The sequence below is a fragment of the Stegostoma tigrinum genome, chromosome 5 (assembly GCF_030684315.1).
Source record: "Stegostoma tigrinum isolate sSteTig4 chromosome 5, sSteTig4.hap1, whole genome shotgun sequence".
NCBI lineage: Eukaryota > Metazoa > Chordata > Chondrichthyes > Orectolobiformes > Stegostomatidae > Stegostoma > Stegostoma tigrinum.
This window is the reverse complement of record NC_081358.1, coordinates 129,240,099-129,263,795: the sequence shown is the minus strand read 5'-3', so window position 1 is coordinate 129,263,795 and position 23,697 is coordinate 129,240,099. Positions and strand designations below refer to the sequence as shown.

The window sequence follows — 23,697 nt, the reverse complement described above, 5'->3', positions numbered from 1 at the left end:
ACCCTTTGCTGAATGGCTTGTTCGTCCTCATTGCAACCTCAGGACACATGGGTATTATTAGAACTGTCTGATATCATAGTCAGTAACAAATTACCCTGATCAAAATACTCCCTAGACCACACTGGCCTTGGAGGGACATGGCCGTAAAAAAGTATACAAGCTTTTCCCTATGTAAGTCATCACAATGAGTTCATCTGAACATAACCAATAGCCTTCACGTTACAGAGCACATGCATACGATATCAACATGCTCAAGATCAATTGTGTGTCATCTCTTTTGATTCTGTTTCATAAAAAATGTGTTTTACATAACACTACACTTCTATCCTTGGGTCGGTTAGGTCAGTTGGCTGGATGGTTAGGTAATGATGCAGCAAGAGTGTGGGTTCAATGCACGCACCAGCTGAGGTTGCCATGAAGGGCTCTCCTTCTCGAACTACTTCCTTCTCTGAGGTATGGTGACTCACCACCAACAGTCATTTCTCTCTAATGAGACAGCAGTTCTATGATTCAAAAGGACAATGGTAACTTTACTTTTACCTACTTTCTTCCCATTTAAGTAAATGTTCCCATTAGTTTCTGATACAAGGACCACAAGTGTAGGAAGCGCCAACAATTCAAATAGCTTGAGTGTCAAGTCTTAGAACTTCAATGGACCTGAAGGCATAGAGGTACATCTGCAAGGCTGAGGGCAGTGTGGGTAGCACGTCTGCTGACGTTGTGACCTGATAGACCGAGGGCAGGAGAGGGAATGGGTGACCACCAGTCAGAGGAAAGGGGCATGACAGGCAGACCAGACAGTCCGAAAGTACATCCCACTCAATACCATCTTCCAGTGTAGGTAAAGGATGATAATGAAGGCTCCATTACAGAATGCAGCACTATGGGTGGCTCTGCTGCACCAGGAAACAAGAACAAGAGTCCAAAGAAAATAGGTGGTTCAGCAGTGAGACTTGTAGGCAGGTGTTTCTGCGAATGCAGATTTGACTCCAGAATGGTGTGTCGCCTCCCTGGGACCACTGTCAGAAATGTCACTGAGTGGCTGCAGGGCATCCTGAAGATGGAGGGTGATAAGTCAGAGGTCGTGGTACTCATTGACATCACTGACCTTCTAAACTGCCTGCTGCACCTGCATGTTCTCTTTCAGCGACTGCTGGACAAGACACCCAGGTCTCATTGCACCTCTCCCTTTCTTAATCTATCACCATTCAGATAATGATGTGCCTTCCTGTTTTTACTTCCATTCATCCACATTATGTATAATCTGCCATACATCTGCCCACTAAATCAGCCTATCCAAATCACACCAAAGTATCTGCATCCTCCTCACCATTTACCCTCCCACCCAACTTTGCGTCATTTACAAACTTGGAGATGTTACATTTATCTCCCTCATCTAAATGATTAATCTTATTGGGAATACCTGAGGTCTAAGCATTAACCGTTTAACCTTCCCATATGTTCATTCCAGAGAAATCCTGACTGCAAACTGACATTGCCAAACAACAGACTGAATGCTTCATATCTAGCACAGCAGGTGCTAGGTTCACACAAATGCTACAATCCTTCCTTAAGTTCATACATGCTAATAGCACTGTTGTCCTATGCAAAATCAGGGTGGTTGAGAGATGCCAGGTTCAGTTGGTGAATCCACAGAGAGCCCACTTTCACACAGTTCATAGCAGTTTAGTTAATGGAATTCCACAAAACCCGACTACCCTAATTACATGCACCACTTTCACCTACAAAAACTAGCTCTGAACCAGACTTGAATGATAAGCACCACATCTGTATCACCCTGATGTTTGCTGCTGCTGCTACCAATCAGCCATGTAGCTCCCAGTTTACCTTCTGATGATGGTGATGACATTTCACTTCTGGACGGATGATGATGGATCTCCATAAATGGATCAGGTATGTTGCAAGATTCAAGGATCCCACAAGAAACCACATTCTGTTCCTCACTCGGTGAAGTCCAGCCATTCCTCTGCAAATCAGATCTCAATCTATCATTTTTCCGGGAGTTTTTGTTCACACGTGAATCCTTTTTACGAAAATGAGCTGTCAGAAACTTCCACCAGCTGTTCTCCTCAATGTTTTCTTTCGGTGAGTATGCTGGCTTCACTGTTGGAGCTGAGGAGGTGTTTATAAGAGATGATAGATGCACCTGATAACTCTGACCTTGCCTAAGCCAGTTGGGCGTCTCTTGGTTTGGTGTCTCTGCGGACGACAAGTTCCCACTTACAGGTGACTGCAGCCTTTGTCGGAAGGATTCTCCAACACTCAGTGTCCTGCTCCTGCTGCTCTCACACTCCTTCTTGTTCTCTCCTCTCCTAATCCGAAAGCTGAGGCTTCTTTTTAGTGATTTTAGGGATATTTTGGAGTTTGGGGTCTTGAGATCACTCGCTGTGTCTTTTGCACTCACTACCTTCCCAGCTGAGCTAACCAATCGGTGACTAGACCATCGATAGCCAGTTTGCAAAAAGCTTGTGCTGTCAGATCTGGTGGCAGTGGCAGTCTGCTCAGCCACTGCACTGTCTAGTCCCTCAGCCCCAGCATGGCAGGGAGTTCTAGTAGCCTCAAGGAAACTCATACTAAGAGGTCGACATAGTTCCTTCTTCCCAGGCCAGAGAATGCATGCTCGAGGCTGTACAGTTCCTACTGCTGCTTCATTGTGGTGCTGGGAATGCTCTCCTTTACACAATGGATCATGATCAATCCCTCTCCTCCTCACAGCTGGCACCAGTGACTGGGAGTCCAACTCTGGGAATAATCCAATCTTGTTTTCTGGGACACAGATACTCCTGGGACGTCTTGGTCTGTCATTGACGGAGTTCAGTGGGGAATCAACCATCACACTCGAGAGCTTTCCGGAGAAATTGACAGCGTCACTGGGCTTGGTCTCCTTCCGGAGGCGTCCCACCCGGACTTCTATCATTCTCTTGAATTTAACCTGCATAACACCAGTAATATTTACCTGTTCAGGCACGGCAGTAGTTTGAGTATCTGCAGCCTGTTCACTGGGCGAGCGACAGCAGCGACACATCAATGTATCGTGGTCAGTTTTTGCATGCAATATACTCTTATGGTCCAATTTGCTGTGGTCCATTGCCAGCTCTCTGTCAGTGCCCTCAGAGTTGCCAGTCTTATCAGCTGCCATTGCGTCTGAGTTCAGCTTAGGCTCACAAGGAGCCAGGAGACCGAAGCCATCTGATTCGCTTGCTGCAGATTTATTAACTGCTCCAAAACTCTCTGCCACCCGGGTCCCCTGACAGAGAGTCAGCCTTACGCTGAGGACTGCTGTTCAGGGAGAACAGTGGCCTGTCAGACTGCACCAACATTTTTAACTCTCAGGAGTCTCATTGGGTGTTGCAGTCTCCCAGCCCAAAGGAAAACATTCCACTCTGCTTGAGTCACTTTAAAATCTGGAGCTAAACCAGCTTTGAAGAAATAACAATCCACACACGGTGTTAGAGGGAACTTTGACTAAGCTGTAACTCCACACGAGAGCCGCTGGATGGGATCTCCCACATGCTGGCACAAAGTCAGAATTCCACAACATAGAAATACCTATCCTCTCTGATCAGCTGCATCCCAACTATTGGGACTAACATTGAACAAAATTGACCTTTCTTCTTTCAGTGCACAGCAGCCCTGGCTGCTAACCTCCTGTTGTGGCTTGCACTCAGAACTGCGACAGAACTGCGTCAGTTGCTCTCTGTGTCAGACCTGGCCAGGATTAGTTGAGAAATGTTCTCTCACACCGAGCCTGCATGCCTGTACCTTGTACTAAATCTATCAGCGTGGAGGTAAGGAAAATGTGGAATGGATCTCACAAGAGGATTTCTGCAAATATATGTATTTGGGTCAAGACAAAAGTAAACTGATGCTGACTGACCGGGGCACAGTGACAGGATGAGCAGAATGTGGACTTGCAGGGAATATGTGATTATTCTGCTGAAATCACTGCTTCTCCCTTTCCACTTCACATTCAACACCTCCAGCTCACTGTCACTACACACAGTATGATCAGTCAAAGAGACGGAGCTGCCATTTGCCCAATCTCACGTACCCATGTCATTGATGCTGAAGGGGGAATGATCCTAAATACCCACATGACGGGATCAGAGAGTCAGGGGAGGCAGTTCAGGCCGATTACAGTACTGATGACCTGTGTTTCAGCAGGATAAATGACAGGGAGTGCTGCATTGTCAGAGGTGCTATCTTTTGGACGACACATTAAACTTATAGGGCTTGGTGGGAACAGAATATTAACCCAAGAGCAAGTGCGAGAAATCCAGTCTTACAAGGTGCCTGCCCAATATTTATCATGTAACCAAATAACAAAAGAAACTGGTTCTCCTTTCATTGTTATATCACTGATTTTGTGATTTGCTTTGCATAATACAAAAGCAAGTGATTTTCAAATCCTCCTCATTGACTGGGACAGACATGATCATGATATGCTTAAAATAAAATGCATCTCTTATTTTTATACTTCCAGTATGACAATGCAAGCAAATTGATCCAATCTGGAGCTTTCATACAGGCTACGTTCAAAAATTGTTGGAAAAACTCAGCAGATCCAGCAGCATCTGTGGAAAGAAAATCAGAGACAATATTTCAAATCCGATATCACTCATCTTCTTCTTGAGTTCTGAAGAAGTCATATCAGACTGAGCTTCTCAGCACTCTCTGTGTTTGTTTCAGCTTTCCAGCAACTGGAGTGTTTTACTTCTATTCAAAGATCAGCCATTTCCACACTCCACAGGCTTTGTATTCCCACCTGTTCCACACTTTCCATAGAACATAGAACATTACAGCACAGTACAAGCCCTTCAGCCCTCAATGTTGTGCCGACCTGTCATACCGGTCTCAAGCCCATCTAACCTACACTATTCCATGTACGTCCATATGCTTATCCAATGACGCCTTAAATGTACCTAAAGTTGGCGAATCTACTACCGTTGCAGGCAAAGCGTTTGATTCCCTTACTACTCTCTGAGTAAAAAAACTACCTCTGACATCTGTCCTGTATCTTTCACCCTTCAATTTAAAGCTATGCCCCCTCGTGCTCGCCGTCACCATCCTGGGAAAAAGGTTCTCCCTATCCACCCTATCTAACCCTCTGGAATGTTTCATATGTTTCAATTAAGTCACCTCTCAACCTTCTTCTCTCTAATGAAAACAGCCTCAAGTCCCTCAGCCTTTCCTCATAAGACCTTCCCTCCATACCAGGCAACATCCTAGTAAATCTCCTCTGCACCCTTTCCAAAGCTTCCACATCCTTCTTATAATGCGGTGACCAGAACTGTACACAATACTCCAAGTGTGGCTGCACCAGAGTTTTGTACAGCTGCAGCATAACCTCAGGCTTCCGGAACTCGATCCCTCTATTAATAAAAGCTAAAACACTGTATGCCTTCTTAACAGCCCTGTCAACCTGGGTGGCAACTTCATAGCCCTCAAGCGCCCTGAGCCTTCACATCTCATCCTAACATAAGCCGTCTTCTTCCTCTTGACCAGAGATTCCACTTACTTCGTAAACCACAGCTCCCGCGCTCTACAGCTTCCTCCCTGCCTGACAGGTACATATTTATCTAGGACACACAGGAGATTTTCCTTGAATAAGCTCCACATTTCTACTGTGCCCATCCCCTGCAGTTTCCTTCCCTATCCTATGCTCCCTAAATCTTGCCTAATCTCATCGTAATTGCCTTTCCCCCAGCTATAACTCTTGCCCAGTGGTATACACCTATCCCTTTCCATCACTAAAGTAAACATAACAGAATTGTGATCGCTTTTTCTTGTGCCTGAGGAGTGACTACCTCCCTATCACTCCTCTCAATAACCCCCTCTGCCTCCCAAATGATCCGAAGTTCATCCAGCTCCAGATCCAGTTCCCTCACGCAATTTGAGAGGAGCTGGAGTTGGGTGCACTTCCCCATATTTTATGTGTGAACACACACACAGCTCCTTCAATAAATCAACAAAAAATCCACAGGTTGAGTGAACTCAACAAAATTCCAAAAATTCCAGTCAACTCTCACTCCAGTTGATCCACGCGGTGATCCTATTCCCACTCCATTTTATCCAGCCGGTGATCCAGTCCCATTCCAGTGTTTCCACCTGTGAACTTATTCCCAATGCAGTTTATTCATCTAATGATCCCATTCCCATTCAAGGATATCCTCCTGTGATCCTATTCCCTTACTAGAATATTGGCCCCACGATCATATTGTCATTTCAACACATTCCCTGTGATCCTGTTCACATTCCAGTACATCCACTAGATGATCCTGTTCCCATTCCAGCATATTCAGCTGTGATCCTATTCCCGCTCCAGAGTCTAAAATGTTTCTTATTCAAAACCCCAGCTAGTGAGTCCTGTCTTCATCTCACGCAGGACCTGGAAATAGATGTGATGCTCTTTGAGAGATAGAAATTCACTCTAAATGGTGAATGTGAAATATAACAACAAAATCCTGGAAAAGGACATTAGGTGAGTATCTGTCAGATGCTGATTTCGTTGTGTACACTTCCGGCAATGTCTAATTCATAAGGAAGCCCAGTAACATTGAAGGAGAATGAGGAGAAAGCAACCAGTCACCAGACACAAGCTGAGAGTATCCTCAATGTGAAATGTGATCAACCTCGATCTGGCCATCATTCATCCCTGAGAAATCCATTTACAGTGGGAGCTATGCACCAGCTTGACCCCTTTTAGCTGCACACTCTGACGTCTGCAGCTCGCTCACTGTGACAGCCCAGACAGCCAGCACCCTCTAGCGAGCAGGAACTGAATAGCACCATAAAGGATATTCACTGTCAGTGATTCCATGACTCGTGAACTGAGTGGATTTAGGGATTTACCCAGCTCGCTCAGTATTGGTTAATGAGGAGTGAAATTGAGGTTGCTTCATTGTCGATTAACTGCTCTAAGTCAGGCAGCAGTTAGGATGGTCAACCTGTGTTGCACAGGAGTAGTGAATATTATGCACAGTTTTTCTTTCCAGATCACTGCAGTCACCGACATATGGGTGCTGAAGAAGTTACATTCAGTTTGACTGGTTGAGGCTGTAAGAAATTTGGGACTGAAAATTCATGTGTGTTTAGATGAAAACTATCAGTCACAAATTAACTCCACTATAATGCTCCTTTCAGAAAGAATACTCCAAAACATGGTAAGAGAAAGATGCAATGCCCTCCACAATTGAATCACCTCAGAGAGGAGAGTAAATCAAGGTCTATACCTGCAATAGGAGCACTTCCTTTGAGGAAAAGAGGGTTCGAAAGAGTGAACTCTTAAAATAATGGAAATTGAGCATATAGTTGTAGTTTCAGGTCAATTAACCAATAGCAGAAAATCCCTTTTGACAGGCCTGGAATTTACCATTCCACTTGCCTTCTCAAATCAATGATGCGGAGGTGCTGGTATTGGCCTTCGAACTGATTAAAGATTTAACAGCATTTTAGCATTGTTTAATACATCCTCATCAGTTGTGAGACCTTTGGACCTTTTACCTACAAATTCTATGTTCTGTGTGCTTCTTTCTCAGTTCACCAGATGAAGAGGTTACACCCCAGAAGCTTGTGTTTTCAAATAAACGTATTTGACTATAACAAAAACAAAGTTGCTAGAAAAGCTCAGCAGGTCTGGCAGCATCTGTGAAGGAAAAGTCAGAATTAACGTTTCGGGTCCAGTGACCCTTCCTCAGAGCCGATGGTGGCTGGGAAAACATCAGTTTATATGCAGAAAATAGGGAGGTGGGTGGGGAAGAGACTAAACGATAGGATAGAGCCCAAAGAGAGAAGAAGGCAGTTGGACGGACAAAGGAGTTGCTAACGGTTTTGTTATGTTCATCTCTGCTCCTGCTCACTTCTCCTCATATTCTGCAATACTCAGCCAAGGATTGGTCACCTTCATACTGAACCGGTCTGATCACATCCTAACTGGCCTTCAGCCTTTGAAAACTTCAACTAATGTTAAACTGTAGTACACAACCTGTCCTACTCTCATACCACCACTAATTTATTTTTTTGTGTCCAGTATTCACTCATGTGACGTGGACATTGTTGGCTGGCCCATCCATAGTTGCTCTTGAGAAGGTGGTGGTGAGCTGCCTTCTTGAACCGCTGCAGTCCACATGCTGCAGTTTGGCCCACAATGCTGTTAGGGAGAGAATTCCAGGATTTTAACCCAGCGATACTGATGGAATGGTGATACATTTCCAAGTCAGGATGGTGAGTGGCTTGGAGGGGAACTTGCAGGTGATGGTGCTCCCTTGTATCTGCTGCCCTTGTCCTTCTATATGGAAGTGGTTGTGGGTTTAGAAGGTGTGTCTGAGGATCTTTGGTGAATCTCTACAGTGCATCTGCATTGTAAATAATACACACTGCTGTTACTGAGCATCAGAAGCAAAGAGAGCGAATGCTTTCAGATGTAGTGCCAATCAAGTTGGCTGCTTTGTCCTGGATGGTGTTAAGCTGCGTCAGTGTTATTGGAGCTGTACCCATCCAGGCAAGTGGCAAGTATTCCATCACACTCCTGATTTGTACTTTGCAGATGATGGACAGGCTGGGAGGAGTCAGCAGGTGAGTTACTCGCCACAGTATTCCTAGCCTCTGACCTGCTCTTGTAGTGATTGATTCAATGTGGTGAGTCCAGCGGAGGCTTTGGTCAATGGTAACCCCAAGGATGTTGATAGTGGGGAATTCAAGGAGAGTAACATCACTGAATATCAAAGGCCACTGGTTAGATTGTCTCTTATGGAGATGGTCATTGCCTGGCATTTGTGTGGTGTGACTATTCTTTCCCACTTGTCAGCCCAAGCCTGATTATTGTACAAATCTTATCGCATTTGAACATGGACTGTTTCAGTATCTGAGGAGTCACAAATGGCGCTGAACATTGTGTAACCATTGGCAAAAATCCCCACTTTTAACCTTATGATGGAGGAAAGGTCATTGATGAAGCAGGTGAAGATGATTGGGCTGAAGGCACTACCCTGAGAAACTTCTGCAGAGATGTCTTGGAGCCAAAATGACTGACCAAAAACTGCAACCATCTTCCTATGTGTCGAGTAAGACTAACCGCCAGAGAGATTTTTCCAGATACCCTCTGATTCCAGTTTTGCTCGGGGTCTGTGATGCCACACTCAGTCTAATGCAACCTTAATGTCAAGGGCTGTCACTCTCATCTCACGTTTGGACTTCAGCTCTTTTGTCCATGTTTGAACCAAGGCTGTAATGAGGTCAGGAGCTGGGTGGCCCTGGCGGAACTCAAACTGGGCGTCACTGAGCACGTTATTGCTGAGCAGGTGCTGCTTAAGAGCACTGTCAATGATAACTTCCATCACTTTACTGATGATCGAGATGAGACTGTTGGGGCAACAACTGGTCGCATTGGATTTGTGCTGCTTTTTATAAACCGGACACACTTGGGCAATTTTCCACATTGTCCAGTAGATGCCAGTGTTGTAACTGTACTGGAACATCTTGGCTAGGGGAGCAGCAAGTTTTGAAACACAAGTCTTCAGTACCATTCCCAGAATATTGTCAGGGCCCGTAGCCTTTGCAATACCTAGTGCCTCCAATCATTTCTTGATATCAAGTGGAGTGATCGAATTGGCTGAAGACTGGTATCTGTAATGCTGGGGTCCACTGGAGGAAGCTGAGATGGATCATCCACTCAGCACTTCTGGCTGAAGAATGTTATGAAAGCTTCAGCCTTATCATTTGCACTGATGTGCTGGGCCCTTCCATCATTAAGGATGTGAGTGGAGGCTCCTCCTCCAGTGAGTTGTTTAATTGTCCACTACTATTCACAACTGGATGGGGCTGGATAGCAGAGCTTAGATCTGATCCGTTGGTTGTGGGATCGCTTCCTTTATTCCTTATTTATTCACGGATGAGGGCATCACTGGCTAGGCAGCATTTATTGCCTATCCCTAATTGCCGAGGGTGATTAAGAGTTAATCAAATTGCTTTTGGTCTGGAGTAACATATTTTCCAGACCAGGTAAGGATGGCAGTTTCCTTCCCTAAAGGACATTAGTGAACCAAATGGGTTTTTCCAACAGTCAACAAAGCTTAGCTCTATCTATCACTTGCTGCTTATGTTGTTTGTAATGCAAGTAGTCCTGTTTGGTGGCTTCAGCTCATCCTCAGGTTTTGCCTAGTCCTGCTCCTGGCATGCCCTCCTGTGCTCTCCATTGAACTAGGGTTAATCCCCTGGCTTGATGGTAATGGTTGAGTAGGGGAAATGCCGGACCATCAGGTCACAGATTGTCCTGGAGTACAATCCTGCTGCTACTGATGGCCCACATCGCTTCATGGATGCTCAGTCTTGAGTTGCCATATCTGTTTCAAGTCTGTCCCATTCAGCACGGTGGTAGTGCCACACAACATAACGGACGTTATTTTCAATATGAAGGTGGGGCTTCATCTCCACATGGACTGTGCGGTGATCACTCTTACCAATATTGTCATGGACAGATGCATCTGCAGACGGCATGTTGGTAAGGATGAGACCAAGTATATTTTTCCCTCTTGTTGGTTCCCTTACCACTTGCCGCAGACTCAGTCTAGCAGCTATATCCATGGCCGAGGCACTCTTGGTGGTGGTGAAATTTCCCACCCAGAGTATATTTTGAACCCAGAGTGAACTGCATCCCCTCTGATAAACAGGGGACTGTACGCCATCCTCTTCTATTCTGATCCCTTTGTAGTTTCAGACACATTTAACATTAGGCCCTCTCACCTGTGCTGTGGAACTATACGCCATACAAGCTCTGAGCAATCTGAGTGACATTGGAAGTGGACAGTAAAACTCAAAACTTTCTGTGAAAGGGAAAAGGAAACAGGAAATAAAATGACAAAAAGCAGAAAGAATACAGTGATCTTCCTTTCTCTTTCACTAGCAGTCGTTTTTTTCAAGGGCAAGAAGAAAGGGCAGAGGCATCCAATTCGACAAGGCTATGCAGAGCTTTTGTCTATAAAGCCTCTTTTGCACCCACATACCAGACACGGGTAAGTTATACACATACAGGTTTATGACAGCTGCCCATTGAAAATTACATTCTTCACTAAGGGCAATCCTTGCGACAGCTCCAGGGTCAAACAGACAAAACATACAAACACAAAACCATCGTCTTCCCACAGCTCTGATTTCCTGCAGCATTAAACAGTCATGCGGACTCCACATGCTCCAATGCACTTTTCCTTTTATAGAAACAGTACCATGCAGTGTGACGGTACATCCCACTGAGTGCCCAGTTAACTATCAAAGCAGGCAGCACTGAGCCAAAGAATCCTGATGAATATACACACAACTGCAGCTGTGAAAGACCACTGACAGCGCAGGTTGCATTCCTTCCTATAGTTAGAATCAACTTCAATACAAGCAAAAACTCTCGGGCTAACTTTGCTTCGTCGCAAAGCCACTGGTTGTATTTTAGCAAATTCACAGGCACTATATTCTGGGCAATCAGCTAAGACCCACACTTCTGAGTGTCTATTCCACTCTCCCCACACACAAAAGCTGAGTCCAGAGATCACTGCACCACTCCTTCAGGACTGCAGATGGAAATGAAATCCTGTCTCAGTGTGTGCACCGTGAGTCGGTTCCTGTTTCAGTGTGTGCATTGTGTGTCGATTCCTGTCTCAGTGTGTGCACTGTATGTTGGTTCCTGTCTCAATGCGTGCATGTGTGTCTGTTCCTATCTCAGTGTGTTGGTCCCTGTCTCAGTGCGTGCACTGCGTGTTGGTTCTTGTCTCAGTGCATGCATTGAGTGTCGGTTCCTGTCTCAGTGCGCGCACTGTGTGCCTGTTCCTGTCTCAGTGTGTGCACTGTGTCTTTTCCTGTCTCAGTGCATGCACTGCGTGTCAGTTCCTGTGACTCAGTGTGTGCACCATGTCTGGCCTGTGTCTCAGTGTGCAGTGTGTTACCCTGCGTTTCAGTGTGCAGTCTGTTGCCCTGTGTCTCAGTGTGCAGTGTGTTGCTCTGTCTCACTATGCAGTGTGTTACCCTGTGTCTCTCTATGCAGTGTGCTGCCCTGTGTCTCAGTGTGCAGTGTGTTGCTCTCTGTCTCACTATGCAGTGTGTTACCCTGTGTCTCAGTGTGCAGTGGGTTGCTCTGTGTCTCTCTATGCAGTGTGCTGCCCTGTGTCTCAGTGTGCAGTGTGTTGCTCTCTGTCTCACTATGCAGTGTGTTGCCCTGTGTCTCAGTGTGCGGTGTGTTGCCTGGGTCCCCATGTGCAGTGTGTTGCCCTGTCTCTCAGTGTGTGCACCATGTCTGGCCTGTGTTGCAGTGTGCAGTGTGTTGCCTGTGTCTCCATGTGCAGTGTGTTGCCCTGTGTCTCAGTGTAGATAGTCTCTCAGCTTTTCCAAAGTGTCAATGTGCACTGTTCCTTTGCTCATGTGTGCAGTGTTTCCGATTATGTTTCAGTCTGCATAAACGTTCCAGTCCTGGGGCACGGGTGCCCTGCTAAGATTGTACTTACTGTATACTGTGTGATGATTATTCTTTTCATTGTATCAGTCTATGTGGTGACATTACCTCCATATCTGAGCAGGGTGATTTTGTTTCAAACTAATTGGTTTGCTAGCTCAGCCAACAGCCACAAGAAAAGAATCAGTGCAGCCAAACAACAATAGCAACATAAATGACCAGATTTATTGATTCAACTTGGAAAATTAGTAGGCTGTGATTGCATCCACTGGTCACGAGACCATACTAGATCAATATCATACCTACTGCTGAGATAATATTACATGTTTATGAACAGAGCACTGCGCAAATAAAAACTAGGGCATGTTTTGAGAGAGCCTTGGACCTGTGATAAACTACAGGTTGGGACAGTAAGTGCTAGGTTGTTACTGAATAAACTGTTACAGTTGTCCAGCCTTCTTTCTCATATCTGTATTGATATTCATGAAACTCACCTAAACAACAAATGACAAATACACGCACTAACAAATGGGTAGGGACTCAAACATGAGGACTTACTCTGCCATATACATACGCTTGCACAACGAAGAAGAAATGTCACTGGACTAGCGATCAGAAGCTCAAGTAATGCTCTGAGGACATGGGTCCAAATCCCAACTTGACAGCTGATGGAATTTAAAGTTAATTGATAAAGTTTGGAATTTAAGGACAATTCCTGATTCTAACAGCTGTTGAACTGAGTGACTTGCCTAGTCATTTCAGTCTGGAATCACGTGGAAGCCCGAGCAGGAAAGGACCACAGATTTCTTTTCTTGAAGAGCATTTGTGAATTAAATGAGTTTCTTCAACAATCAGTGATTGCTTCATTGCTGCTTCTTAACTACCATGTGAGATTTGAACCCAAGTCTCCAAAGCCTCAGGCTGAACCACTCAATTACTAGTCCAAAAATTAAGACTGCACCAGCATCTGCTCCATTTTATTGGGTACATAGACAATTCCTGTAAGGAGCCACGGTTTCTCAAAGATTAAGGAATGCCAAAACTGACTATTTAATAGTTCTCACGTGATCTTGCTCGATATTCAGAGTCAGCAGGACAAAACTATATTAGACTGTGACTCACGTTTGAACTTGTGAACAAATTTATTCAAGAGTAAAAGAACAATGAATGGATGCAATGATTAGGGATTCTCCAGTAGCCATTACATAGAGGGGAATGCAGCCTAATACTTTTCTCAACACTTAACCACATACAAGTACATGTTGATCACTGGATAGTGATTACAGCAGGAACGCCAAATATTCTCGCCTTTAAAGAAGGCAAGAGCTTAGGAAATAAGAGCAGAGGTTGGCCTCTTGAGCATGCTCTGTCATTGAAAAGGATCATAAGGATCTTTTGTGAATATGATCGCAATTCAGATATGTCAAGGAAGCCTTTTTCATCTGCCACGGTTCTTCCACCTTTATCCCCACACCCACAATTCTTCATGCCCAAAATCCTGTCTATATATCAGTGATAGTGCCGCAACCAGTGTTTGTGGTCATTTATCCAGCATACGATCAGATTCCACTCAATTCTTCAGATAAGTGCTTACTCTAAGTCCATCATTGTTACAAGTAACAACAATCATGTGCATAAACATCAAAGGAAAATGTTCAGTAAACCTGTTTTCAAATACTGGGTTGTCAGGAAAAACAGCTGCTGTTCTTCCAAGAGCACCATGGGATCAATGTAGCTCAAAGACTGGTGGAGGAGAAGTGGCTTCCCACATTTGGGGCAGTGGCACCAATACTGGGGAATGTGAGACCTGTCCTGACCTGAACTATGATGGGACTTGGTCTCATGAGACCCATAACTCACGATGGTTATGAATTTGAGAAACAGAGAGGGCATTAAACTAAACAATGAGTAGTAGTAAGGGTATGGAACGCTTTGCCTGCAACGGTAATAGATTCGCCAACTTTAGGTACATTTAAGTCGTCATTGGATAAGCATATGGACGTACATGGATTAGTGTAGGTTAGATGGGCTTGAGATCGGTATGACAGGTCGGCACAACATCGAGGGCCGAAGGGCCTGTACTGTGCTGTAATGTTCTATGTTCTATGTTCTCATGAGGTGAGGAATCAGTTCTGAAAAACAGTCATACCACACTCAAAACATTAACTCTGTTTCTCTCTTCATGGGTGCTCCTAGACCTGCTGAGTTTCTTTGGCATTTTCTGTGTTTGTTCCAAATTTCGAGCAGCCAAAGAATGTTGTTTTCATTGGGTGGGATAGGGTGGGGATGGTGGGGAGACAATGCGAGCTTGGGTAATTGTAACAATTCAAACAATAGAGTCAAGGCTGGAGAACAAAACACTAATGTGAAACAGAGATAATAAAATGTGAGGCTGGATGAACACAGCAGGCCAAGCAGCATCTCAGGAGCATAAAAGCTGACGTTTCGGGCCTAGACCCTTCATCAGAGAGGGGGATGGGGAGAGGGAACTGGAATGAATAGGGAGAGAGGAGGAGGCGGACCGAAGATGGAGAGAAAAGAAGATAGGTGGAGAGGAGAGTATAGGGGGGGAGGTAGGGAGGGGACGGGTTAAGGAGGTGGGATGAGGTTAGTAGGTAGGAGATGGAGGTGCGGCTTGGGGTGGGAGGAAGGGATGGGTGAGAGGAAGAACAGGTTAGGGAGGCAGAGACAGGTTGGACTGGTTTTGGGATGCAGTGGGTGGAAGGGATGAGCTGGGCTGGTTGTGTGGTGCAGTGGGGGGAGGGGACGAACTGGGCTGGTTTAGGGATGCGGTGGGGGAAGGGGAGATTTTGAAGCTGGTGAAGTCCACATTGATACCATTGAGCTGCAGGGTTCATGTGAAACATGCAGGTGAGTCAATAGCAGGATGGGGCAGAGAGGAAAAAAAACTAAATAAAACAGACAAAACAAAAAAAAAGTTACAGCTGTTGTGACTCAGTCCTATCTTACCATACAATTCTAAGTACTCCTTAATCTCATCCTTAATAATGGACTCTAAAATCTTGCCAATGACTAAGGTCAGGCTAACCAGCCTCTAGCTTCCTGTCTTCTGCTTCCCACCTTTCTTAGATAGGGGTGTTGCATTAGCCATTTTCCAGCCCTCCAGTGCCCTTCCTTCCTCCAATGATTCCTGGAAGATCACCAGCAATGCTTCTACAATCTCTTGCAGCCATCTCCTACCTAACCACGGAGTGTAGTCCATCTGGTCTGAGTAATTTATTCACTGTCCGACCTTTTCACTTCCCCAGCACCTTCTCCTTAGTAATGGCCACTGCACTCACCTCTGCCTCTAACACGCTTGAAGATCTGGTCTGTCGGTGTTTTACTCCACTATGAACACCAATGCAAAGTACCTATTCAGTTTCTCTGCCATTTGCTTGATCCCCATTACTACTTCTCCAGCCTCATTTTCCAGCATTCCAATGAACGCTCTTGCTTTTCTATTACCATTTAGATCTTTTGTATTTCTATCTAGCTTACCCTAATATTTCGCCATCCTTATTGCCTTTTTAGTTATCACCTGCTGGTTTTTAAAGGCTTCCCAGTCCTCTAGCTTCCCAGATAACAAAGTGTGGAGCGGGATGAACACAGCAGGCCAAGCAGCATCTTAGGAGCACAAAAGCTGACATTTTGGGCCTAGATCCTTCATCAGAAAAGGAGGAGGGGGAGAGGGTTCTGAAATAAATAGGGAGGGGGGGAGGCAGATCAAAGATGCATAGAGGAGAAGATAGGTGGAGAGGAGCGGAGACAGACAAGTTAAAGGGGCGGAAATGGAGCCTGTTGAGGTGAGTGTAGTTGGGGAGGTAGGGAGGGGATAGGTCAGGCAGGAGAGGACGGACAGGTAAAGAGGGTGGAATGAGGTTAGTAGGTAGGAAATAGAGGTGTGGAGGATGGGATAGGTGAGAGGAAGAACAGGTTAGGGAGGCGGGGATGAGCTGGGCTGGTTTTGGGATGCGGTGGGGGGAAGAGGAGATTTTGAAGCTTGTGAAATCCACATTGATACCATTGGGCTGCAGGGTTCCCAAGCAGAATATCAGTTGCTGTTCCTGCAACCATCTGGTGGCATTGTTGTGGCACTGTAGGAGGTCCAGGATGGACACGTCATCTGAGGAATGGGAGGGGGAGTTGAAATGGTTCGCAACCGGGAGGTGCAGTTGTTTATTGCGGAATGAGCGTAGGTGTTCTGCAAAGCGGTCCCCAAGCCTCCACTTGGTTTCCCCGATGTAGAGGAGGCCGCAACAGATACAGCAGATGCAGTATATCACTTTGGCAGACGTGCAGGTGAACATCTGCTTTATGTGGAAAGTCTTCTTGGGGCCTGGGATGTGGGTGAGGGAGGAGGTGTGGGGGCAAGTGTAGCACTTCCTGCAGTTGCAGGGGATTGTGGAGCGGACAAGGGAGTCATGGAGGACGAGGGGGATTCTCTTTTGGTGGTTATTTGGTGGTTATTGCGGGGAGGGGGTGTGAGGGATTTCATTAGTCTTCCTGATTACCTATTGCACCTGCATGCTAGCTCTCTGTGTCTCATGATCAAGTACCACTAGGCTGCTCTTTCAGGAGCCAGTACATACATAATGAACCAAACAGCCTCCTTCTGCACGATAAAATTGAATGATTCTCAATCCCTTTGTGTTGAAACTTTCTGCAGTTTTCCCCCATTTAAATAATACCGTTGTTTTGTTCTCTCTTCCAAAATGAACTACTTCACATTTTCCCACAATACTAAATTTGTCACTTCTGTCCATTTACATAACCTATAATATCTCTCCATAAACTGTTTGCATCCTGTCACAACTTGCCCTTCCACCTCGTGATTTACAATGGAGCAGCTTGCAAGGCAATTTCAGAGGGCAATTAACAGCGAATTACGTTTCTGTGATATTGGAGTCAAATGTAGGCGAAACAAAAAAAGGACACCTTAAGGATATTAGTGAACTAGAGGGATTGTTACAACAGTCAGGAATGTCTGCATAGTACTTTTAATTCAAGGCTTTCATCTGAATTCAAATTCCACTATCTGTCATAATAGGATTTGACCAGTGGAAAACCTTGGTCTTCGCATCATCAGTTCAGCAACGATTCAGCATCCCCCAAGAATAACAAAAAGTTAGTATGCAAATACAAGATGTAGTTTTTTTTAATTCATTCATGCGATGCGAGCCTTACTGGCTGGGCCAGCATTTATTGCCCATCCTTAATTGCCCAGAAGGTAGTTTGTAAAATTGGGTAGATTTCATTGAATTAGAAGGCAGGATGTTAGAATTTGTTTGTAAAAATGATTGGGGGTTGGGGTGTGTGTGGTCTCTTTAAGACGTGCTTTACTAAGATTGGAGGTTAAAAACAGTCTGCAAGCAGCTGTAGATACACAGACAGTTCAGAAATTAAAACAAGATAACAAAGTGTGAAGCTGGATGAACACAGCTGGCCAAGCAGCATCTCAGGAGCACAAAAACTGACGTTTCGGGCCTAGACCCTTCATCAGAGATCTCTGATGTGTCAGAGCTTCACATGTCTCCAGCTTCACACTTTGTTATCTTGGATTCTCCAGCACCTGCAGTTCCCACTATCTCTGATCAGAAATTAAAACATATGTATCAATTGTCTGTGAGATTGGCAACCTGTGCTTGTTTTGATGTTAAGGCAACCAGCTTGAATATCAGTCAATTAATTTAAACCAGGATCCTAGATACCAAAACCCAATTAAATTTATATCTGATGGTGTTGACAACCTAAGATCAATCCTATTATAAGAAAAATGACAGGTCATCAAGGGGATATAAGAAGAGGTTTTTTTTTGAAAATCAGTGTGAGAGCGAACTGCCATCAGAAGAGTAAAACTTTGGCTCTCACAGAAATCTTTAAGCTCTCTGATTAAGCACCATCTAAAAGGTACTACAAGCACTCTTAGGTAACATTTCTGACACAAGCATTCAACAAAGAAAGAATTCCTGACTGAGGAATAGTGGAAAAGGCACAGAGCATTCCAGATGATGCATCCTGACTATAGCTTTGAGAGTCTAAGTTTTAAGTTGTTTTTCTTATTACTTTGGTTTTTATAAGTGGGACTTGTGTTTTTTGGAACAGCATGCCATTAGAATTTTGTTCTGTTTGGGAATGGTTAGTAGTTAAGGGAAATCATTTGGTTTATTAGTAGGTTTATTAATTTGTTCACTGCTGGAGTTAATTAAATAAATTGTTACTTGTTACTTATAAAATGAGTACCTGGGATTTCTTTCATTTAACCTCACCTTCAAAACTGATTAGAAAGTAAAAGGCAGGTTGTGCATTTTTCCCATTTCCTTTAACAGAGTACAAGGTGAGGCAAGCTTCTCTGGGTGTTTCGTTTTTAATTATCAAAAAGACCTCCTCTCCATAACAGTAGTTAAAAGTCAACAATATTGCTGTGGATATGAAGTCACATGTAGGCTAGACCTGGTAAAGATGGCAGTTTCCATACCTAAAGGACAACAGCGAATCAAATAGGTTTTTCCAATAATTGACAATGGATTCATTGATTCCAGAGTTTTTACTGAATTCAAGTTCTATCATTTGTTGTGATGGGATTTGAATGCGGTTCCCCATAAAAATATCTAGATCTTGGGATTAACAGTCTAGCAATAATGCACATGGAAAAGCACGGTCTAATTCGGGACAGTCAGCATAGCTTCGAGCAGGGCAGGTCATGTCTTTTTAAATTGATTGAATCTTTTAAGCAAGTGATGAACATGCTTGATGAGGATAGAGCAGTGGATGTTGTTTACATGGATTTTAGTAAGGCTTTCAACAAGGTCCCTCATGGTAGGTTCATCCAGAAGGTTAATATGCACGGGATCCACGGTGACTTGGTCACATGGATTCAAATTCATAGGAGACAGAGGGTATTGGTTGAAAGGTGTTTTTTAGGCTGGAGGGCCATGACAGGTCGTGTTCTACAGGGATACATTCTGTGACATCTGCTGCTTGAGGTATAATTAAGTGACTGAGATAAAAATGTAGATGGGTGGATCAGTAAGTTTGCAGACGGTACAAAGATCAGCGGAGTTGTGGACAGTATAGAAGGGTGTCAAAGGATACAGCAGGATGTAGATCAGTTGCAGATATGGGTGGAGAAATGGCAGATGGAGTTTAGTCTGGGTAAGGTGAGGTGCTGTAGTTTGAGAGATCAAATGTTAAGGAAAAGTATACTGTTAATAGTAGGACTGTGAACAGCGCTGATGTACAGAGGGATCATGGGGCTCAAGTCCACAGCTCTCTGAAAGTGGCCACACACACAGATCGAGTGATAAAGAAGACGTATGGCATGCTTGCCTTTCTTGGTTGGGGAACTGAGTACAAGAGGCAGGATGTCATATTGCAGTTTTATAAGACTTTGATTAGGCCACATTTAGAGTATTGCATTCAATTCTGGTCGCCACATTACACTAAGGGTGTGGAGGCTTTGGAGAGGGTGGTCCAGATTAGAGGGCATGAGCAATAAGCAGAAGGTAGAAAAACTCATGTTGTTTTCTCTTGAGCAGCACAGACTGAAGGGAGACTCGATAGAAGTCTGCAAAATTACGAGATGCACAGATAGGGTTGATGGTTAGAATCTTCTTCCCAGAGATGAAATGCTTAATACTAATACTGTCTGAGGTTAGAGAGGATAAGTTCAAAGGAAATGCGAAGGACAGGTTGTTTTACATAGAGATTGGTAGAAACCTGGAACGCACTGTAAGGGGTATTATTGTGGCAGATGCAATAGGTGCATAGAAGGGGTTTTTCGATAAACAATGAATATGCAAGGAATGGAGAGATATGGACCAATGGCAGGCAGCAGGTATTAGTTTCATTTGGCATTATGATCGGCACATCATAGTGGGCCAAAGGGCTTGTTCCCGTGCTGTACAGTTCTATGTTCTATAATACCACGAGGCCATCACCTCCCCCATCTGATGCACAGTCAAGAAGGTCAATCTTTTATTGAGAGGAACTGATCTTCAAAATTAAAGATATTATGTTTCTGTTAGGTGAGAACACATCTCAAATATTAAATGCAGTTCTGCTCTCCTTATTTATGGGAGGATGTGAACACATTTGAGACAGTTCATTAAAGGTTTATCACATTGATGCCTTGAATAAAGAAATTGTCTTTTGAGGAATAGTTGGACAAGCTGGCAGACTTGTTTCTCGTAGTGTAGGCAGATTCATACATTCCCAAGTCAGGATGGTGTGTGGTTTTAAGGCAATCTTGCAGGTGGTAGTGTTCACATGCATCTTATGCTCTGGTCCTTCAAGGCGGCAGAGTTTAGAAGATAGAACTTAATCCCAATAACTGTCAGATGATGCATTTTTCAAAGGTCTTATAAGGGAAGGATATACACAATAAATGATAGCTCCCTGCCAAGTACTTAGGAAGGAAGGGATCTTGGTGTACAAGTCTATAGATCCCTGAACGTGTCAGCACAAGAAGGCAGGATGGTGAAGTTGATAGGGTGCTTGCGTTCATTAACTAGGTCATTGAATAAAGGAGGAAGGAAACCCTGCAACAACTTTAGAAAATATTCATTGTGCCACAGATGGAATAGGGCATGCAGTTCTGGTTGCCACACTATCAGAAGTGCATGATTGAATGGGAGAAGGTGCAGAAGAGATTCACCAGGATTTTGCCTGGAATCAAAGGTCATAGGTATGTGGAGGGACTGGATTTTTTAAAAAATTCATCCATGGAACGTGGGCATTGCTGGTTGGCACAGCATTTACTGCCTGTCCATAGCTGCCTTTGAGAAGGTGGTGATGAGCTACCTCCTTGAACCACTGCAGTCCACCTGCTGTGAGTTGACCCACAATGCTATTCAGAAGGGAATTCTAGAATGTTGACCCAGCAACACCGAAGGAATGGTGACATATTTCCAAGTCAGGATGGTGAGTGGCTTGGAGGGGAACGTGCAGATTGGGGTGTTCCCATGTATCTTCTGCCCGTGTCCTTCCAAATAGAAGTTGTTGCGGGTTTGGAAGGTGCTCCTGAGGATCTTTGGTGAATTTCAGCAGTATATCTTGTAGATAGCGTGCACTGCTGCTACTGAGTTTTGGTGGTGGAGGGAATAGATGTTTGTAGGTGTGGTGCCACTCAAGTGGGTATTTTGTCTTGGATGATGTCAAACTTCTTGAGTGCTGTTGGTGCTGCACCTATCCAGGTAGTTGGGGAGTACTCCATCACACTCCTAACTTAGAATCATAGGCTCATTGAGTCACCACAGAAAAAGTCATTTGGCCTATTGAGACTGCACCAACATAACTACAACTAAAGGCATGCTAATCTCAATTTTCTGCACTTGTCCCATATCCTTGAATGTTTTGATATTTCAAATGCTCATCCAAATATTTTTAAAATTTTTTGCAAGGTTTCCAGCTTCCACTACCATCTCAGGCAGTGCATTCCTAGCACTCACCCATTCCCTGTCAAAGCTGTCTCAAGATCAGAGCATGGCAAGTTGTTGACCACTTCCTCTACCTCTCCCCAAATGTCCAACCCATTCCCTCTCAAACCCTCCAATCTACCAAGATTCCTCCACGGACTGTAGCAGTTCAAGAAGGCAGATCACCATCATCTTCTGAATCGGAATAGCAACGGACAATAAATATTGACCATTCCAGCATAGTCCACACCCCATAATTGAGTAAAACACAATTGAGGGTTAAATATAATCCAGGGAACAGAGTTGAAATTCCCTGCTCTTCTCTAAGCAATGAGTGGAACATTTTATGTCCCCCTGAGATACCAGTGGATAGGATCTGGAATGTGTTGAGTGGAAGTGTGGTGGAGGCAGATTGAATCGTGGCTCTTAACAGGGACTAGGATAGATCCAGAAGAGAAAGGAAATCATGCAGCTACAGGGGGAGAGTAAGGAAGTGGGGCTAGCAGAGCTATTCTTGCCAAAAGTTGGCATGGACATAACAGGCCGAGTAGCCTCTTTCTATGTTGTAAACATTCAAGGATCCTATGAATTCTTACCATATTTGCGTCATCATTATTGAACACAATCCCATCATTTTCCTCATCTCTCTTCAAGGAACTGAACTTTCAGTCCTATTTGCAGAATCGCAGGAGAGGCAGTTTTTCTTCATTTGCAATAACCAGTGTCTCAAACACCCATGCCATATAAAAATATAGTGCACTTCCATCAAAACTAACATATTGCATTCATGGTTCATTATTTATTCCAGAACAAACACCAAGTGCTCACTTTGAACATGAAAGGATTCTTTTTGAGAGACATTAAGAACTGCCAATGCTGGAGTCAGAGATAACACTGTGGAGCTGGAGGAATGTAACAGGCCATGCAGCATCAGAGGAGCAGGAAAGCTGACGTTTCCATTACGATAACAAAGTGTGGAGCTGGATGAAAACAGCAGGCCAAGCAGCATCTTAGGAACACAAAAGCTGACGTTTTGGGCCGAGGCCCTTCATCAGAAAAGGGGGATGGGGAGAGGATTCTGAAATAAATGGGGAGAGAGGAGGAGGCGGACTGAAGTGGGCCCACCTACAAACCAAAGTACATTTCAAGCCCACCGACTCCCACAGCTACCTGGAATACACCGCCTCCCACCCATCTTCCTGCAAAACTTCCATCCCCTATTCCCAATTCCTTCACCTCCGCCACATCTGCTCCCAGGATGAGGCATTCCACTCCCACACATCCCAGATGTCCTCGTTCTTCAAGGGCCGCAACTGCACCCCCAGCAGTGGTCAAGAACGCCCTTGACCGTGTCTCCCGCATTTCCGCACCTCATCCCTCACAATAATCGCCCAAAGAGAATCCCCCTAGTCCTCACATACAACCTCACCAACCTCCGGATCCAACGCATCATCCTCCTACACTTCCGCCATCTACAATCCGACCCCACCACCAAAGACATTTTTCCCTTCCCACCCTTGTCGGCCTTCTGGAGTGACCACTCTCTCCACGACTCCCTTGTCCTCCCCACAAGCCCCTGCAACTCCACCACACCCGGCACATTCCCCTGCAACCGCAGCAAGTACTACACCTGCCGCCACACCACCTCCCTCACCCCCATACCAGGCCCCAAGATGGCTTTCCATATCAGGCAGACGTTCAATTGCATATCTGCCAATGTGGTATACTGCATCCACTGTACATGGTGTTCCTTCCTCTACAATGGGGAAATCAAGCGGAGGCTTGGGGACCGCTTTGCAGAACACCAACGCTCAGTCTGCAGTAAACAAC

General features: G+C 44.8%; 1 protein-coding gene across 2 annotated transcripts in view; it reads right to left on the bottom strand.

Moving 5' to 3' along the window:
* agap3 (ArfGAP with GTPase domain, ankyrin repeat and PH domain 3) overlaps nucleotides 1-23,697 on the bottom strand; it is a 591,490-nt gene that overhangs the window by 337,557 nt on the left and 230,236 nt on the right. Inside the window, exon 1 of one of the 2 annotated variants that reach the window (XM_059646306.1) lies at nucleotides 1,849-3,749. The exons of the other annotated variant lie outside the window; for it this stretch is intronic. Within the exon in view, the coding sequence (XP_059502289.1) occupies nucleotides 1,849-3,160 (1,312 nt within the window). The 5' untranslated portion in view covers nucleotides 3,161-3,749. Of the gene's footprint in view, nucleotides 1-1,848; nucleotides 3,750-23,697 lie in introns of those variants that run through there. 2 annotated transcript variants of the gene reach the window in all.